This window comes from Pavona decussata, unplaced genomic scaffold, assembly GCF_977016875.1.
Source record: "Pavona decussata unplaced genomic scaffold, jaPavDecu1.1 SCAFFOLD_96, whole genome shotgun sequence".
Taxonomy (NCBI): domain Eukaryota; kingdom Metazoa; phylum Cnidaria; class Anthozoa; order Scleractinia; family Agariciidae; genus Pavona; species Pavona decussata.
In genome coordinates this window covers 2,261,048-2,278,000 of record NW_028145513.1, presented here as the reverse complement: position 1 = coordinate 2,278,000, position 16,953 = coordinate 2,261,048, and the positions used below count along the sequence as shown (strand labels likewise).

The 16,953-nt window shown below is 38.0% G+C and overlaps 2 protein-coding genes across 3 annotated transcripts in view; both read right to left on the bottom strand.

Annotated features, from left to right (window-relative positions):
- LOC146472909 (protein pelota homolog) overlaps positions 1 to 16,953 on the bottom strand; it is a 65,673-nt gene that overhangs the window by 34,535 nt on the left and 14,185 nt on the right. For both annotated transcript variants that reach the window (XM_085119148.1, XM_085119147.1), the window contains 4 exons: positions 16,155 to 16,305; positions 2,976 to 3,066; positions 1,661 to 1,717; positions 1,137 to 1,243 (listed from right to left, as the gene is read on the bottom strand). In XM_085119148.1, the coding sequence (XP_084975274.1) occupies positions 1,137 to 1,243; positions 1,661 to 1,717; positions 2,976 to 3,066; positions 16,155 to 16,305 (406 nt within the window). The remainder of the gene's footprint in view (positions 1 to 1,136; positions 1,244 to 1,660; positions 1,718 to 2,975; positions 3,067 to 16,154; positions 16,306 to 16,953) is intronic.
- On the bottom strand, positions 11,584 to 15,376 carry LOC146472912 (uncharacterized). Its single transcript, XM_085119150.1, has 3 exons — positions 13,632 to 15,376; positions 12,457 to 12,556; positions 11,584 to 12,340 (listed from the first exon to the last, which is right to left on the bottom strand). The coding sequence occupies exons 1-3, from the start codon at positions 13,681 to 13,683 to the stop codon at positions 11,584 to 11,586; spliced, it is 909 nt and encodes a 302-aa protein (XP_084975276.1). The 5' UTR covers positions 13,684 to 15,376.

The window sequence follows — 16,953 nt, the reverse complement described above, 5'->3', positions numbered from 1 at the left end:
GCCATATTGGTGTACAGGAACAATAAGATTTTTTTGTCCTCTGGGACTTGACTTCCATTTTTATGCAAACTATATGAACAAATTTTCTTTTGTTTTGTACACCAGCATGGCGGCAATGCAAACCACCTACTGAGTCAATAGTGCTAGCATCTAAACATTCATCCGACACCGTACCCTTCACGTTCATCTTGTTGCATTTATCACCATAATCACTCATGATTTTGCCCCCATTTGGTCACATAGCTCAGTCAGCAGATCGAGCATGCAAATCCGGACGTCATGAGTTTGATTCCCAATAAGGTCAAAGATTTTTCTTTGCCTTGTTTGGTCTCCCATTTCCTAACTGGGACTTTTGCGCAATCAGAAATTCATGGGTTCACTTAACCCTTCACTCCAAAGAGCGCCATATGGCACTAGAAGTCATTAGGCGCTCAATATTGGGTCAATCTGTATAAAATTTTAGACACCAAACAGATCTTGTAGAGATCTGCACAATGGAATCATAAAATCTTACCCCCTCCAACATGAGACATGATTAACTAACCCTCCATTTTTTTAAAACTTTTTCCTCTTACACTTTTACACCATTTGACAAGAAACTATGTACTGAAATCTGCAAATTAAGCTATAGTCTAGGGGTATACCCAGAGTATACGAGAAGCCAGGTGTATTTTAAGGTTTTTATTTTCTTGTTTTAAACACCTTCCATTCTTTTCTGTTACTTGAGTGTTTTTCTAACTTAAATCTCCTGACACCTACCTAATAACCAGCCTACACATTACCTGGGTAGACCCATTTCACCACACAAATGAAACATGGTACTAATGGGGTGTGTGCCACAAATCCAAATCCAGTGTCACGTTTAATGTTCCTTAGCATAATTAATAACACCTTTGCACATTGATGATCATGTTTTCCCATAGACTGACAGATTTATTTTTTGCCCATTGGTACACCTGAGTTTTTTAGAAGGAGAAAGGGCTTACGAAAAAAAATCAGACCTTCTGACCTCTAAACCGTGGACCTCAAGGCATAATGTATAAGAGGCTAAATAAACTTAAATTATGGCTTAAAGGAACTTCCACTGCAGTAATTATATAGCTACAAATTAATAAATTAATAGATTTCTGTCAGACCTTGTCGTGTTGGTTGCAGAAGCCTTTTCTCTTCCTAGGGATATTCATATCAATCTTGGCTCTCACAATCGTCATACTTGAGGTTACCAAGAAGATGTGACCTAAACCTAAAAGAAAAAAATATCATATTCAACAAAGGCGTTAATGAGGGGAATGGATTAAACAAAAAATACTCATAATCCTAGATACCCAAAAATGCAGCTTGTTTAGTTGATTCAAGCCCTGGAACTTGAAAAAAAATTATATTTACTAACAATTTGTTGACCACAAGATAATCAAAGATTGGTATTGTTTAACTTGCAGATGAGTACTGTTGCCTCTCATATCCTGAAATTTCACCTTTTAAGAAGTTGACATAAATACTATATAGTACAGGAAATATATTATCTGTTGAAGACATTAAAAGTAAAATTGGGATCACATGTTTAAGCTAACAAGGTGCTGGGTGAAACCAATAGTGCTTGAAAGTTGTTAGTTTATCATGTTACATTTAAAAAATGGCTGACATAAGTAGTAAATATTACCTTCATGAAGTAAGACGGCTCCCAGATCAGCATGCTGTGTTGGATCACATGCCATGTCTGAAGCACAATATCACAAAAGAGAAAAATAATGCTTAAAAGATACTTAATTTCTGTGGCTTTCAGTAAAACAAGAAAAACTTCCATAAATTCCATTTGCTTTAAAAAATTGCATTCAAACTTTCTTGCAATTAACTGGACCATGTGGGACACTACAGCTTCTAAGTCCCAGGGACCACAAGGGACCAATGCAAGATACAAGTGATGTTCTTGTAAAAACTCGTCTCACCAACTACATTAAAACTAAAATTAAAAATTGATGGGTAGCCAAGATAAAACATATCAAAATATTTACAGTTGTTCTCTGGCTAAAATTATAAAAGAAACCTGTGCCTTTGGCTGTCAAATCTACAGCCTTTGATGGAAGGATGCCCTTTTTTGGATGTCCATCGAAGGCTGTAGTTTGACAGCCAAAGGATCAGATTTCTTTTTATAATTTTAACCAGAGAACATTTGTACATTTTTGATACATTAAAACTGATACATTAAATGGTGTACCACATGTTGAGCTTGTACAGAAGGTTTGTAGAGGACTTTTCATACCTTGATAGCCTAATCAGTATGGACAATGGTACTCAGAGAATAGCAAATCAGGGATGGGGACAACATGTAACACTTGTAGCATGTTGCTAAGAACGGCAAAATCACAAGGACTGTACATGCATGCATTGGTAACTTGACACCACTAGAATGGGCAGTATAAGGGCCACATTAGCAGCAGACATTATCCTATAATCTACATGTACCATTAAGAAAAAATCAGAAATATACAGTGTATTCAGATATTCTGGAATTATAAAATATCCTGAGTGAAAACTCTGAATAAGATTGAGTCCAAGATATCAAAATGCTAACACTACTGATGGCTTGGGCATGTCCTTGGAATTGACCGACCATGCATTTCTAACGTCACCTTATGATGGACACCACTTGGGAAGAGAAAGTCTGATGCACATGTGGGATTTTATTAAACCTTCTAGCGTGAGGGCAACTGCTTTTCCTGGCAACATTTTTATTTTAAATTTATTTTCTTTCTAAAAAGCAGTCAGGCAAAATATTTTAATACTATGTTCACGTGCAACCAGTTAACCATCCGGTGGTCTAAAAGTCTGCCAGCAGAATGACCTGTGTGGCCCACATGGTTAAATCCTTCCTAAAAAGAGCAATGCAGGTCACCAATTTGTGTTGTAGTATCCTGTTAGCTATTATATGTACATGTTTCTATTACCAAATTACTTCATTTATTTAGCAAACTTACCAACTCTTTCAAGAGCTATTATATCCCAAAATTCCTTGAGAAGAGTAAATTTTCTATTTAACTCCAAGTCTATTGTATGGTAGGCACCCATCTGTTGATGAAAAGCGAAAAAAAAAATCAACATGATCCATCCACATGTAGCATTTCATAAAATTAAAGAAGTACAGTAGAATCCTTTACAAAATGGTTTCACAAAGATACTGAGTCCTACTATCAGCAGACTGTGTTAAAACGTCTCCTAGGAGCTAGCCACTATCAGGTCAATTAACAGCCACGTTACCGGCGTGGTTGGTTCAGTGACCAATGCAAGCGGTTAAGACATCCGACCGGTAATCTGGAATCGGAGGTTCAAATCCTGGCTGAACCTCATTTTTAATCATTTCCTTAGTAATGGACTGATTTCTGTTCCCAATTTAAATGGGAGATGTATTTCTTTCTCAGAAACTGCTAGCAAATTGCCATCTATAGAGGTATAGGAATGGTGATTCACATTATGTTCAAGATTGTTCGCTGTTTATTAATTATGCAGTCATTTATAACTTCTTACTAACTGAACGTGAGGGACGTACTGGGGAATATTGGCTCCAGGTTGTGCACAACGTATGTAAGAAAACGACTGATGGCCAATACTTCCCAGCACAGCTTGGCAAGCTAGGTTAGTAAGTAGTTTATTTTATGGCACTCAGGTCAAACTTCTTTAATTTTTCTGTTAAAACGCACTTAGGTCACTTGAATTCAAAGGGTTTCTGCCATGATGTTTTCTTGATGACATAATCAAGAGCAACTAAGAAAGAACAAGCGGAACGTGTAATTGTGACTTTTGATTAAAAACAAAACTCCAAGAATGATTGGTAACAGAATTTGATAAAAATGTGAAGAGCGGCGGGTTGTTCTTAAAATTTTTTATTTTTATTTTTAATCATTTATTTACTTGCAATACTACACGACAGTACTTGCATTACTACATTACTTGAATACCACAGTACTTACAATACCACAGTACATACAATACTACAGTACTTGCTTTACTATATTACTTACAATACTACAGTATTTACAAAAACTACAGCACTTACAATACTACATTACTTACAATACTATGGTACTTACAATACGACATTACTTACAATACCACAGTACTTACAATACAACAATTACTTACAATACTACATTACTTACAATACTACGGTACAACGTTACTTACAATACTACAGTACTTGCAATACTACATTACTTACAATACCACATTCCTTACAATACTAACATTTTCTTCTTTCCTTTCAATTATTTACAACCCACTATTATTAGCCTAAGTTGTTTTCTGAAATTAAAGTCTTGCAAAATGATACTTACGATATACTTAAACTGTTAAAATTACACTTATCATACTTAAACAAAAAGAAGGAAATATTTGAGTAATAACAATAAGTCCGCCAGATCAAAACAAGTGTAAGACGTGTTTCACAAAGGATTTCAAATTAGCTTATCTCTGTTTTGCTATAACTCCATTCAGGGTGAGTTAGGAGTTATTTCCGGAAGACTGAAGGTGGAGAGAAAGCTTGGAAAGCCTTCTATCCTGGGGATTATTTCTCGCATTTTACAGGTCCAAATGTAATATCTAGCATCAAGAAAATGAAAGTACTGTTTTGTGCTAGAAAAGAAATTTGTCTCTAGACCAAGAACTACGGCTGAAGATACAGAGCTGTTAGGTTTCAACGACATTATATTTTTAACCAGCCAATCTTGAAAGTTTTGCCAGAAGAGTATGGTCGTCCTGCAGGACCAGAAAAGGTAGATAAGAGATTCTCTCTCATCTCCACAGAAAGAGCAAAGATCATCTTGTCTAAAGCCTATTTTGTTCAGGAAATCGTTCGTTGCCAATCGTCTGTGAAGAAGCTTAAACTGGAAAATCATTAATTTCGATATTTTAGTGCAATGAAAAGGGAATTTGTATTTCAAGTTCTCTTCGGGACTGAGTTGATCTTCACGACCAGTGCAAGAGCCAATCCAGAGTACCTCTGTTTTCTAATTGTTGAGTTTCAGGCCAGAAATCGTACTGAAAAGTTCTAAATCATGCAAAGCGGCTGTAAATGATTTTTCAGACCCATTAAGGATAAGTGTGGTGTCATCCGCATATTGACTGATTTTAATTTCATTTCCATTTATAGAAATTCCCTTAATATCTTGGTTCATCCTAATTCTTTCCGCTAATATTTCTACACAAAGTAGAAAGATGTAAGGGGAAAGGGGGCAGCCTTGCCTGACACCTCTTTCAAGAGCAAAGAAATTGCTTGCCCACCCATTATTTAAAATACAACTTTCTATATTCTGGTAGCAAAGCTTGATCCAATTTGTAATGGATGGTCCAAAATTAAAAGATTCCAGTGTTTTCCAAATGAAAGACCATTCTACTGTATCAAAAGCTTTTTCAAAATCTAAAAACAGTAATAGGCCAGGAATATTGTGTGCCGCAGTATGATTTATTATGCCATCAATTAATCTTATATTTCACCAATAAATCTGCCCTTAACAAAACCAGTCTGGTCATTATTGATAATATTTGGAATAATATTTCTGAGACGGTTTGCGATGGCTTTTGCTGCTATTTTGTAGTCACAATTCAGAAGGGTTACCGGACGCCAGTTTTTGACATATTAGGACTCTGCATCTTTTTTGGGAATTAGTTTTATCACCCCAAAGCGAATTTAAACGATAGTCAGCTAAGTCGTTCCAGAAAACCTTGTAAAATTCCGCTGGCAACCCGTCAGACCCTGGCGTTTTATTGGGGCTCATATCTTTTAAGGCTTGTAAGCATTCTTCCTTAGTTAACAGGCCTTTGCATTTTTCTTTGTCCTCGGGATTTAGCACCTTTTGAGTTGCCTTAGAAAAGAAGATGTTTTTGGTTTCGTTATGATCATCGTGATTGACGTTAGATCCGTAAATATTTTTATAAAAGGATTTGCATCTAATCAAAATTTATTTATCAGACATGACAAATTCATCGTCGTTGATCTTAAGTTGGCTGATTACACCATTTTTATAATGCCTTTTTTCGAGGTTTAAAAAATATTTTGTATTCTTTTCCCCCTCGTTGTACCACCTGCATTTGGATCTTAAAATTGCGCCTTTTGTTTTGTGCTCTATTATTTGTTCCAGTTTTCTCTTCTTTTCCTCTAATTCTCTATGGATTTCTTGCTTTCCATATTCGTCCCTTGAATTACGTTCAGTTTCCTTTTGTAACCAATTTATTGCCTTTTCTAATTCTTCTTCTTCCTTTGATAAGTTAGTTTTTTTTGCTTTCGCATACACCATAGACTGCTCTCTAACTTTTAGTTTTATCATCTCCCAAGTTCTTGAAAATTTACTAGCACATCACAAAGTATGGATCAAGAAAAGGTTGCTGTGAAAATCAATTCAAACTTTAACAAGCAGCATTAAGTCAATTGTCCTCATGGCTCTCATCTCTGGCTCAGAAACTGAAGTGTTAACTAAAGGGATAAAAGCCACCACACAGTTCTTTGAAGTGATCCTTGTACCTGAACAAGCTCACTATCCAATAGAAACTGGGTGATAATGACACTTCATTGGGAATATTTTTTTAAAGAACACTTCTATAAACCGATATGCATAAAGAGCTGAATTTTTTTTACCTGTACTTCTGGTTAAGACTCTATATGTATACTTTGTATCAATAAGTGGTTTTCAAATGAGTGTTACAATATTAACTTTAATCAAACGGGTACAAAAATGGCAAAAAATACCAGTGTTCTTAATGGTTTAGCAACTACATGTCTTTGGCCACTTACTGTGAATAATTTTACAATCACTTCTGGTCAAGATGGTGGCTGTTTTAAGAGCCACTGTCTGTAAATATCGAGAATCCGGCGTCAGTCATGAAATTTTCAATTTCTTCATATTTTGCCCAAATAACCTCTATAGTGAGTTACTTTAGAAAATACTATTCAAAGGACCTGAAGCGCTTTAGTTTTTTCAAAACCTAAGAAAGTTCAAAAATCGCCATTTTGGCCTTCCGGTGGCGTCGAAACTACAATAATATTATGCATTTTCTTTTCACGCGTTCAGATCAACGCAATAACATCTATCGATGTTCTTTGGTTAACTCATAACAGAACTCTTGATCTCCCTGAATCACTAAATTATTTTGAGTAAGCTGTTGAAAACTGCTTGTTTTGGGCTGTTACAATTACCTTAGTTACAGCGCTTTAGCAAATAAGGTAATTTTAGCTAACTTTAACAGCAACAAAAGCCCACTGGTACATGTAATTTGAAGTTGAAACTAGCATGGTCTTAAAGCCCATTCTTTATAGTTTGTTGTATATAAATTGCTAAGGCGGTGTCCTGTCGAGAGATGGAAACGTGAAGTGTATTTTTTGGAATTTCCACCTTTCACGAAGCGAACATGAAGCATCCCGATTCCGAACAGAACCGCACATTGTAAAATCTACCGATGGAAACCTGTTTCGAAATCCTGGATACATCGAAACAGTCTTGTACTCAAAGCTACAATCCCTTTTGATTGAAAATACTATTATGTTAACATTTGTGGAAAACAGGGGACGTGAAGTTCAAGCCCTGAAGTATGTAATTCAACGCCACGCCGAGCAGATATCTACAGTACCACGCACGTGTACACGACGAAAGATTGCTATTTTGTTTTGCTATTATTTTACCCTTAAAACTAAAAAGAAGATCCTCAATATCATGCATGTTGTCGTCTTCCTTCGTTCTTTCTTATCTTGAGATTTTTAAGCTCTGAAGGGAACACGCCACACGCCAAAAAAAAAAACAACAAAAACAAACAGGGCGATCAAATTCCAAGACAAATGCAAATAGCTACAAATCCAGGCCCGATGTAGTATTCAGTTGATTAATGCACATTTATTTTATATTCCAGTGATAAGGCATAATGTACATCAAATGATTTCGTAAACAAAGTAAAAACAAACTTTCAGCAATGTCAAAGTACCGTGGGAAAGCAACTGTTAACAAGCTTTAATTAATTTGTAGTTGGGAACAAAACAGTAATGTCAACCTCACCGGTCTTTTGGCAATCCTTAAGAAAATTAGTGAATCCCTTTGCTTCTATTGCTATGTATGACAAACTTGCTCCTATATGTAAAGTTACTTGTTTCCTCCAAAGGCAGTGAATTTAAAATAACTTAGTGATTCAGGGAGATCAAGAGTTCTGTTATGAGTTAACAAAAGTACATCGATAGATGTTATTGCGTTGATCTGAACGAGTGAAAAGAAAATGCATAATTTTATTGTAGTTTCGACGCCACCGGAAGGCCAAAATGGCGTTTTTCGAACTTTCTTAGATTTTGAAAAAACTAAAGCGCTTCAGGTCCTTTGAATAGTATTTTCGAAAATAACTCACTATAGATGAGGTTATTTGGGCAAAATATGAAGAAATTGAAAATTTCATGACCAACGCCGGATTCTCGATATTTACAAACAGTGGCTCTTAAGAAGGAAAAAACCTTCCATTATTTCAATAAGACTTTATTTTGGGGCTGGCTCCATATCTGAAAACAATCTGCACAATTCTGTGATCATTTCCTCCAAGTCTGGTGCTTTTAAGATAAATCGCACAATGACTATTTAAGACGCAGTCTCCTTCAGATCCTCATATTAATTTTCGCTCCTGAAATAGATTCCGCTTATAATTTTTCTGTTAACTTCTATTGGCAAGTAAGTCACAAATATGAAATTAGATCGGAGCAATTCTGCTTTAAAAAAATTTTCTACTGCAAACTTTCTGCTCCTCCTACTGTCTTCAAAACTCAGTGACGAGATCGTAAACTTTGCCAAAATTACAGCTATTCGCTCTGGACAAAATCGCTCACTTGAAACCTTCAAATTCGCCAGTTATAAGCTATGACCCTTTATCTTAATAATCAGATGAATTGTTATCATAATCGCTAATTTGTATAATAAAACCGAGGATACAAAGTTTATCCATTTTGGGCACTTATCGAATCATGCGATTTGACCCAAATTCAGAGGAAAAAATCACAAAAGTGGTTCGTACTCACAGGCTTTCCTGTATATCAGTGGAAAGTTCCATTCATCGGCTACTAAAATCTGTGAAAACATTTGGCCGTCATCCAGTAGTTGGTCCGCAAAAAGAGGGCTGAACTTGTGCTACTCAGCTAACACGGCCATATTTCCATCGGACACTTGGTAATCGAATGCCAGTAATAAAACACGAAATACGTTTTTCATCATCATATAGTTTCTCGAGGCACGAAGATCAAAGTTTCCCAACCAATTTCATCTGAATAGAATCGTTGGAGGAGTTTCATTAAAGCAGTCATACAGCAAGATATATCTGTTATCGGCGAAGGGAATTCGCGGTCCGCCATGTTTTCCTAAACCGCTGGCCAGTTTTTTGTCGGCTCACGGACGGTATGTTTAAGTTTTGCCGCAAGAACACTCGGCGATCATGTTTTCCAGTTTTTCGATCAGTATGTATTTTCTGTCTTTTGACTTGAACGAAATTTCAAAATGATTGCAGATTGATTTCAAAAGGAACCAGGCTTATTTTTGTGACGCAAGTCACAAAGATTATAAGCATCGTAGTAGATTGGATGCTGGACAGATAGTTTTTCGTAAACCTCGTCCACCTGCTGCAACCAATCTTCTTCGTGCACCACGTCTTCCAAGTCATCTATAGTTGCTTGACGGGAAGATGACGTGTTGGTTTGCTTTCTCTTTAGCACAGCTAGTCTGGAAAAGTAGGACTGTACTTGGTTTCTTGACAGCCACTCATCTCTCGAGAACATTCGTTTGTTTTCTTCCGTCCAGGTATTTCTCATGTCAATAGCAACTTGCTGAGGATCAGCTTTACATCCCGATTCTTCGCCAGCATCAAATTTTGCTTTCAAATAATCCTTCACTTGAGAAGAGTACCTTGTTCCACCCCCTCTTGGCTTTTGGAGTGCCCAACCTATTGGAAGCGAAGAATTGGCCATTGAGGAAACGTCTGATTTCGGCCTAGGGCGGTTTACGGCAACAAGAGTGGAAAACCTTGCCACCCAGTCACGTCGTAACTGATCATAGACGGATTCTTGGCTTGTTTTATTTTCATGTTGACCACAATCAAGATGACGTTGCAGGGAATCAAAAGTTTCAAAGCTGGAGTTACAGCCTTCCTGTGGACATGGAAACAATGCTGAAGTCTGTGACTGGGTTAATCGTTTGCCCTTCAAATTTCTCTTTACAGAAATATCAAAAAAGCTCTGATCGTCCTTGATTACCATCGACGTGGGACCCTGAGGTGTACGTACTATGTCACTGTAATTTATAGTTTTACCCTGTCCCACAGAATAAGCTTTACGGACACGGATTCCCTGAGGCTCAAACTCAAGGTTGTGGTAGGCGCTGAAGTTGGGAATTTTTGTTACATCAATTGTCTTCTGCTTGTCGTTCACCTCACACACAGAAGCAGTTACACTTTGAACAGGTCTCTTAAGAAGTGCTTCTCTCATGTCATGCGCTGACTGAATATCATTCCCCTCGTCACAGTATCGTCGCACTGCTTGCTTCATAGGACAGATGATACGGTCACAAATGTCCTTTCCATGCTGTGCCTCTGAAAAGTCATACCTTTCTACAACGACTCCCGTTCTTTGGCTAATTTCGTTAATACTTGCCATCAGCGCGTTGTCGTGGTAACACCCCGCCTCGTCGGATCTTATGTAGGCTTTACTGAGGGAAGGATTTTCTGTCTTGAGCGTGAGAAGGAGATTTTCTAAGATAGAGCCAACAGCAAACCAGTCTTGAATACAAGAATCAAACAAGTGGGCATACGTTACTACCACGGCTTCTTCTTCTCTTGTTTTGAAAACAACGCTGCTTACATGCCAGCTCAATCCTCTCTTACCAAACCATTCGGACTGTTTCTCTCTATACTATTGGCACTGAAATTTCATCGCCCAGTCCATTGTTATCAGCGCTGATGTTTCATCGAGTGATTTCAAGACATCTTGTTTGGCTAGATCTTGATTTTCCGAACGCAAAATATGGGCTTTCCAATCAAATATATGCTTCTTTGCTTGCAAGAAGTCATACAAAATGTCTTCTTGCTGTTCTTGGCTGTAAAAGCAAATTGTTTGGCTTTCATTCTTTAAGGAAAGTTCAATTTCTTCTAAGACTGATTTCAGGTTCTCGCACATGTCACACTGTAGACTGTGCGGGTGCTCACATTCCTGTTTAAACGCTTCGTCGTTCACATCGCTTAGGGCAAACACCCTACAATGATCTGCACATGGACTAGACTCTTCTTTGCAATGAACTTTATAGTCTGTTTTCAGATACCTCTTGGCTTGATTAAGCTTCTTCTTGATATTATCACCCCATTCCGGACTTGCGCCAGCCTTTTGGAGCTCCTCGACCACTCTCTCTCAAGTGTTTCAAAAGCTGCCGTTCCATCCGCGGCTACGTTATCAAGACCTTTGAGAGCTTTCCTTTGAGACGCTTCGCGCACTTCAAGAATACGATAGAGAGTTGCACGACTCAAAGAGTCAAACTCCTCTTCTTGGCAAAGTTGCAAGTATTGAGCAACCATTGTGGACCTAGCAACTGTTCAGATGACGTTCGGCATTACAAGGTTTTCTCCGCTACCAAGCTTAAGTGTGCGTGTTCCGTAGGAAACGTCTTCATAGAAATACGGTCTGTTCATGAATTCCAAAAAATGGTTGACTTTGACTGTATCAAGTCTGACCCTGTGATAAAATGGCGTTTCCAGTGGGGCACCGGCACCTTTGTTATTAGCGTGACGCTTAGCTTTACGCAATTCCCATTCTGTTATCAGTTCGTACAATTTGTGCATTTCCATAAGCTTCTTGGCAGGATACCTGTTTGCATAAATACTTAAAATCTGAGTCTTCGTGTCCTTAGAAGGTGCATCGCTATATGCTTCTAGGAGAGCCTGGAGCTCATTCTCGATATCAGGGCTCTCAGTCTTGCAAACAACTTTGAACAACGTCTCTCCATCCTCCGGGGCAATGGCTGAACAGACTATCTTGCATGCTTCTGTTGCCTTTCTTACAAAAAATGTTTGCTCCTCCCGACTCACTCTCTCCCACTTTGTTTGCATCTGACACATTAAAGGGCTGGTTCTTCCTTCACCTGAACATGTTTCCAATACGTCTAAGCTTTCGTTCATTCTAACTAAAGCTTGGTCAGTTTGCAGAGAAGTTAACATGCTGACGTCCTCTTGAGAGCTGTGATATCCTGTTGTACTTGGAGTCCAGTCTGTTTCGACCTTTTGCTGTGAGCGTTCAGTCAATGGTGTTGGAAGCATTGTACTCATCTGGTGAAGGGCTAGGGCTTTGGAGGTCCTATGCGTTAAAAATGATCATCATCAATCAAATTGATCAATGAGTAAACCAAGACCTGAATTCACAGGCAACCCCCCTATGACATCATGTAAACCAAGGCTTGCAAAATATGTTACCTTGCGATGGGTTCTTTTTCACATTCCAATGAATCGATGTCCAGTCGTACCTTGCTTTGTACAAGTTGTGCATGCCTTTTCCAACAGTTGGAGCAAATTGCTGTTGGTGGAAATAATGGATGTTTTCATTTGTTACAATTTTTCTTTTTCATTTTTCTTCATAAGCAGTTTCTATATTCATAAATGAGTATAAGGAGACGTTAACTACACTCCCACATTAACTGCTTTATTCTCAATTATCAGTTCATATATAGAAAAAATAAACGCGAAAATAAAAGCGATATTTGAGAAAAGCCTCTTAGCGCTTAGTTTTTTAAAGGGATAAATTGGAGCCACACAAATTACGGACAAAGAAACATGCCCTCGTTTTGGCGTTGGAAAGTATAGCATGATTTGCAATTGAATCCGTGACAACTGGAAAACAACACACATGTAAAAAGCGTGAGCAAATTACTTACACCATATATGGAAAGACCAGGGCGGAAAATTGTCGTTAATTGAATTTAATATTCATACTGTCACACAAAATCCTTTTACGAAAAAAAGGAAAACATCACCTTTGGATCTCGTGCCAGAATTTTCATACCCCTTAATTGAGTTAAATCGCCATAAATTAGATTAAGCTAAGAAAATTATGCATCATTGTCAAGCTAGCAGCAGACTGAAAAACAAAAGTAGTGCAACGTAGGAATACAATTTGTAATATTTAAACCCTCAGTTTTAAAAGCACTTTTTCAGTGCTCTCAAATCCGACTGCATTTCTCGTTTTCACAGAATAAATAAATAACCAAATTATGCAAATTAGCTGCACATGTACATGCGAAAAACTTGTTACGATATTCAACTCGCAAAGTGAAAAAGCCTATCCTTTCCCTTGTGTGGCTCCTCATGTACTACATTTTGTTCCCTCCGTTTCTTCGTTGTTTTTTTCCGAAATTTATAAACCCTTTACTGACAAAAGAATCAAACCCCTTCCAACATTTATCTCTTTAATCCATTGCGTGACGTGACATTCTCAAATACTATTGTTGGAATAAACACGACCAATTTTGTGCCAATTTAATTCAAAATTTTCTCCCTTTTTTCGCTTTACGTAGTAAAAGCCACTTTTGGTTGAAACTTTGCAAAAACTGAAAAACAGGAAACTTTGGAAAACTGAAAAAGAAAATACTTACGCGACCCAACTTGTGCAGGTGTAATAAACATCTTCTGTATCTCTTGTGCCATCTGCCAGTTCACGGGATTCTTACAGTGCAAGGAAATTTTCCGTCCTTCGTGATTAGGATACTGACATGTCTTCAGAGGTCGCCAAATATTGCCCTAGATTGTGACGGTGCTTCGGACAGATTGTCAACTTCCCTATTTCGTCCAATGGAAGATTAAACTTCCCCGCCCTGGCTAGTATCAAGTCGTATCCCGTCACTTTCGCGCGCGACAAGTGGCAACTCTTTAAATGATTTGTTATATTGGCAATACACTGAATAAGGGGAACCGATTCTTCTTTTCCTCGTGATTCTCCACATGTTATTTTCCCACTTCCAAAAAATGAACATACAATCGGTCTAGTCGGTGCGCTCGCCATGGTTATTGTTTGTTTATGGAAGGTATGCTCCGCTGCGATGTATGTGGTCAGCGGCTTAGTAAAAATATCTACTGATTTCTACAAAGAATGATAACTTGCTTATGTTGCGTCAAAATACGGGACAAATTGTGCTGCTTTACCGTCAATTAAACAAATTCTAGCCATGTTGGTTGTTTCTTGACCTACTAATGGAATTCTAAGGTCATACAAGACAAGATATCTTGGCCTTGTTGCGGATTTTAGGACGCAACATCTGCGAAGGAAAGATGGTCGTGCTAGCTGAGTAGCACAAGTTCAGCCCTCACTTGCGGACTAACTACTGGATGACGGCCAAATGTTTTCACAGATTTTAGTAGCCAATGGATGGAACTTTCCACTGATATACAGGAAAGCGTGTGAGTACAAACCACTTTTGTGATTTTTTCCCCTGAATTCTGGTCAAATCGCATGTTGCGATAAGTGCCCAAAATGGATAAACTTTGTATCCTCGGTTTTATTATACTAATTAGCGATTATGATTACAATTCATCTGATTATTAATATAAAGGGTCATAGTTTATAACTGGCGAATTTGAAGGTTTCAAGTGAGCGGTTTTGTCCAGAGCGAATAGCAGCAATTTTGCAAAATTCACGATCTCGTCACTGAGTTTTGAAGACAGTAGGGGGTGCGGAGAGTTTGTAGCAGAAAAATTTTATAAAGCAGAATTTCTCCGATCTAATTTCATATTTGTGACTTACTTGCCAATAGATTATAAGTGAAATCTATTTCAGGAGCGAAAATTAAGGATCTAAGGGAGACTGCGTCTTAAAAGCTGTGAGTCAGCGAGACATGCGAGCCAAGGTGCGAGCCATGCGAATCATGTAAGCCACATTAGTCATGCGAGCCACAGTACAAATGTTTAGAACTTTATTTGGTATATTTACATTTGCATGAGAACAAGAACAAGAGCATCGGAAAAAGATGAATAAGATTGCAATATTAAATTCTTACAGTGGGACAACACAAACTGACAACATCTAGAAGACATTCCGATATCATGTTGCGCGAAGTCACTTTGCATTCAGCAGAGAAAGCATCACAGGCCAACAAGCTTCGACACCACCGTTACCATTGCAGATGCCGTCTCCACCACCATGTCTTGTAGCCCTTTATCTTTTTTGCGTTGGTTGACTTACTTCTATCAATACGTCAAGCTGTTTTGCTGGTGTTCGATCCGCCTGTATTGAAATTGGGGCGTTGTAAATTCCAACATCAACGAATGGAATTTATTTTTGGACTGGCTGTCTTTGAAGTAAATTTTATGCTGATTTAGGTCTTGTTTAAAATGAAAAAAGTCAGATACAGTCTTTTCTTTCATAGCGATCCCTTTAGCTAAACAAAGTCCTTTCCAAAGTGCCCCCCCCCCCCCCCCTTTGTCTACAGCGTACATCCAAACCAAATCCGAGATAATCAATGTTTGTGACCAAGGGAAGTGCATCATTCACAGCTTTGTCGAAAGATTTCAACCATCAGTTAATTTGACATTTCCCGAGTTTTCGCAGGGCTTTGGTACATACACACTAACTAATTTGACATTTTGCGGTAACACAGGATCAATTTTAAGCGGTCGTTTCCAATTTGGTGTAGTCACTAGCAACACTTTCACAGCCATCCAAGCTTATAGGTTCGTCTATGAGTCCTAGGGTAATCTTTGCACCCAGCCGTATCTTATGTTCTGACTCTGACGAAAGAATAACGCGATCTTCAATATCAAAATTCATCCAAGATGTTTCGCCCATATTTCATATTTGATGCACCAGCAACAGTTCTGGCAACCCAAGCGAGATAAGGGAATTTTCATGGAGTATTTCAATTATAGGCACTTTTGTTGCCGAATTTAAATTTTTTTGTTGGTGAAATGATCAATGACTTCCCAGAACAATCAAAGAAAAAATGGCTCACATAACTCCCGTTACTTGCATGGAGCCCTCGCAAGGGGGTCGCATGGCTTGCTGACTCGCAGATTTGGCAGACCCTTGCATAATACCCACCAAAATCTGCACATATCCGCATGACAAACAGTCTGTTAAGGTTCTTATGTAACATTGCACAGTTTGTTCTTATTTATTATTCTACCTTAACAAATTGATTCTCTTCCACATTGCGTCCCTTTATTCTCAACATGCATGCTTGGGTGTCAAATTCAATCCCCTCCACTCTTATTGTTAAAGTGGTTCTTACTTTGTTGCTACTTACTGAGCCAGTAGTAGACTCAGTTTGGACCCGCCTGATGGAAAACACACACAAAAAAAAAAATAAATATCACTTCTCAAACAAAAAGCAACCTAAGCAGTAGTTTAAGTTAAGTGTAAAAATACAGATAGATAAGTATATAAGCCAAAGTCAGTAATTCAGATTCAGTAAAAGGCAGACTGCAGACAAAAGGTAACTTTGCAAACAGATAAGGCCAAATATGGACTTACACTGTATCTAGTACATAATTATACCATTTAATTAATTGGAGTCTGATTTCCTAGTGTAGTTGCCATGGGCAAGGAGGTGCGAGAAACTTATTACCAGGTCTTACTGCTAATCTACACACACTGTAGGATCCTCAACCAAGACCAACTTGCCGGAGCAAGTTTGAATGCTTGATCTTTGAAATGCCCTTCATCAGGAAGAAAGGACCAAAACTGAACACTCAAAGTGACTCTATTAGTGCCAAACTCTCTTTGTGTAAACATTTGCATGCTCTTGTTTTATTATAAAATAAATTGCATTTTTGTAATTCACACACACGGAAACTCAACGAAAGTGGATACCACTCCGGAAAATTGCTTGTTTTGGTTGAGACGGCTGGATCGGCACCCAACCATAAGTGCCTATCCTTAATTTCCAGTGTGAAACCGCAAGGGAGGCTCTGTTAAATGAGAAA

Bases quoted from the DNA above. Each gene is read 5' to 3' on its own strand.
- LOC146472912 (XM_085119150.1), bottom strand. From the start codon at position 13,683: ATGGCACAAGAGATACAGAAGATGTTTATTACACCTGCACAAGTTGGG. The intron at 12,557-13,631 runs GTAAGTATTTTC...TTCCACCAACAG, and splicing joins ACCTGCACAAGTTGGGTCGC to CAATTTGCTCCAACTGTTGG. The intron at 12,341-12,456 runs GTAACATATTTT...TTTAACGCATAG, and splicing joins GAAAAAGAACCCATCGCAAG to GACCTCCAAAGCCCTAGCCC.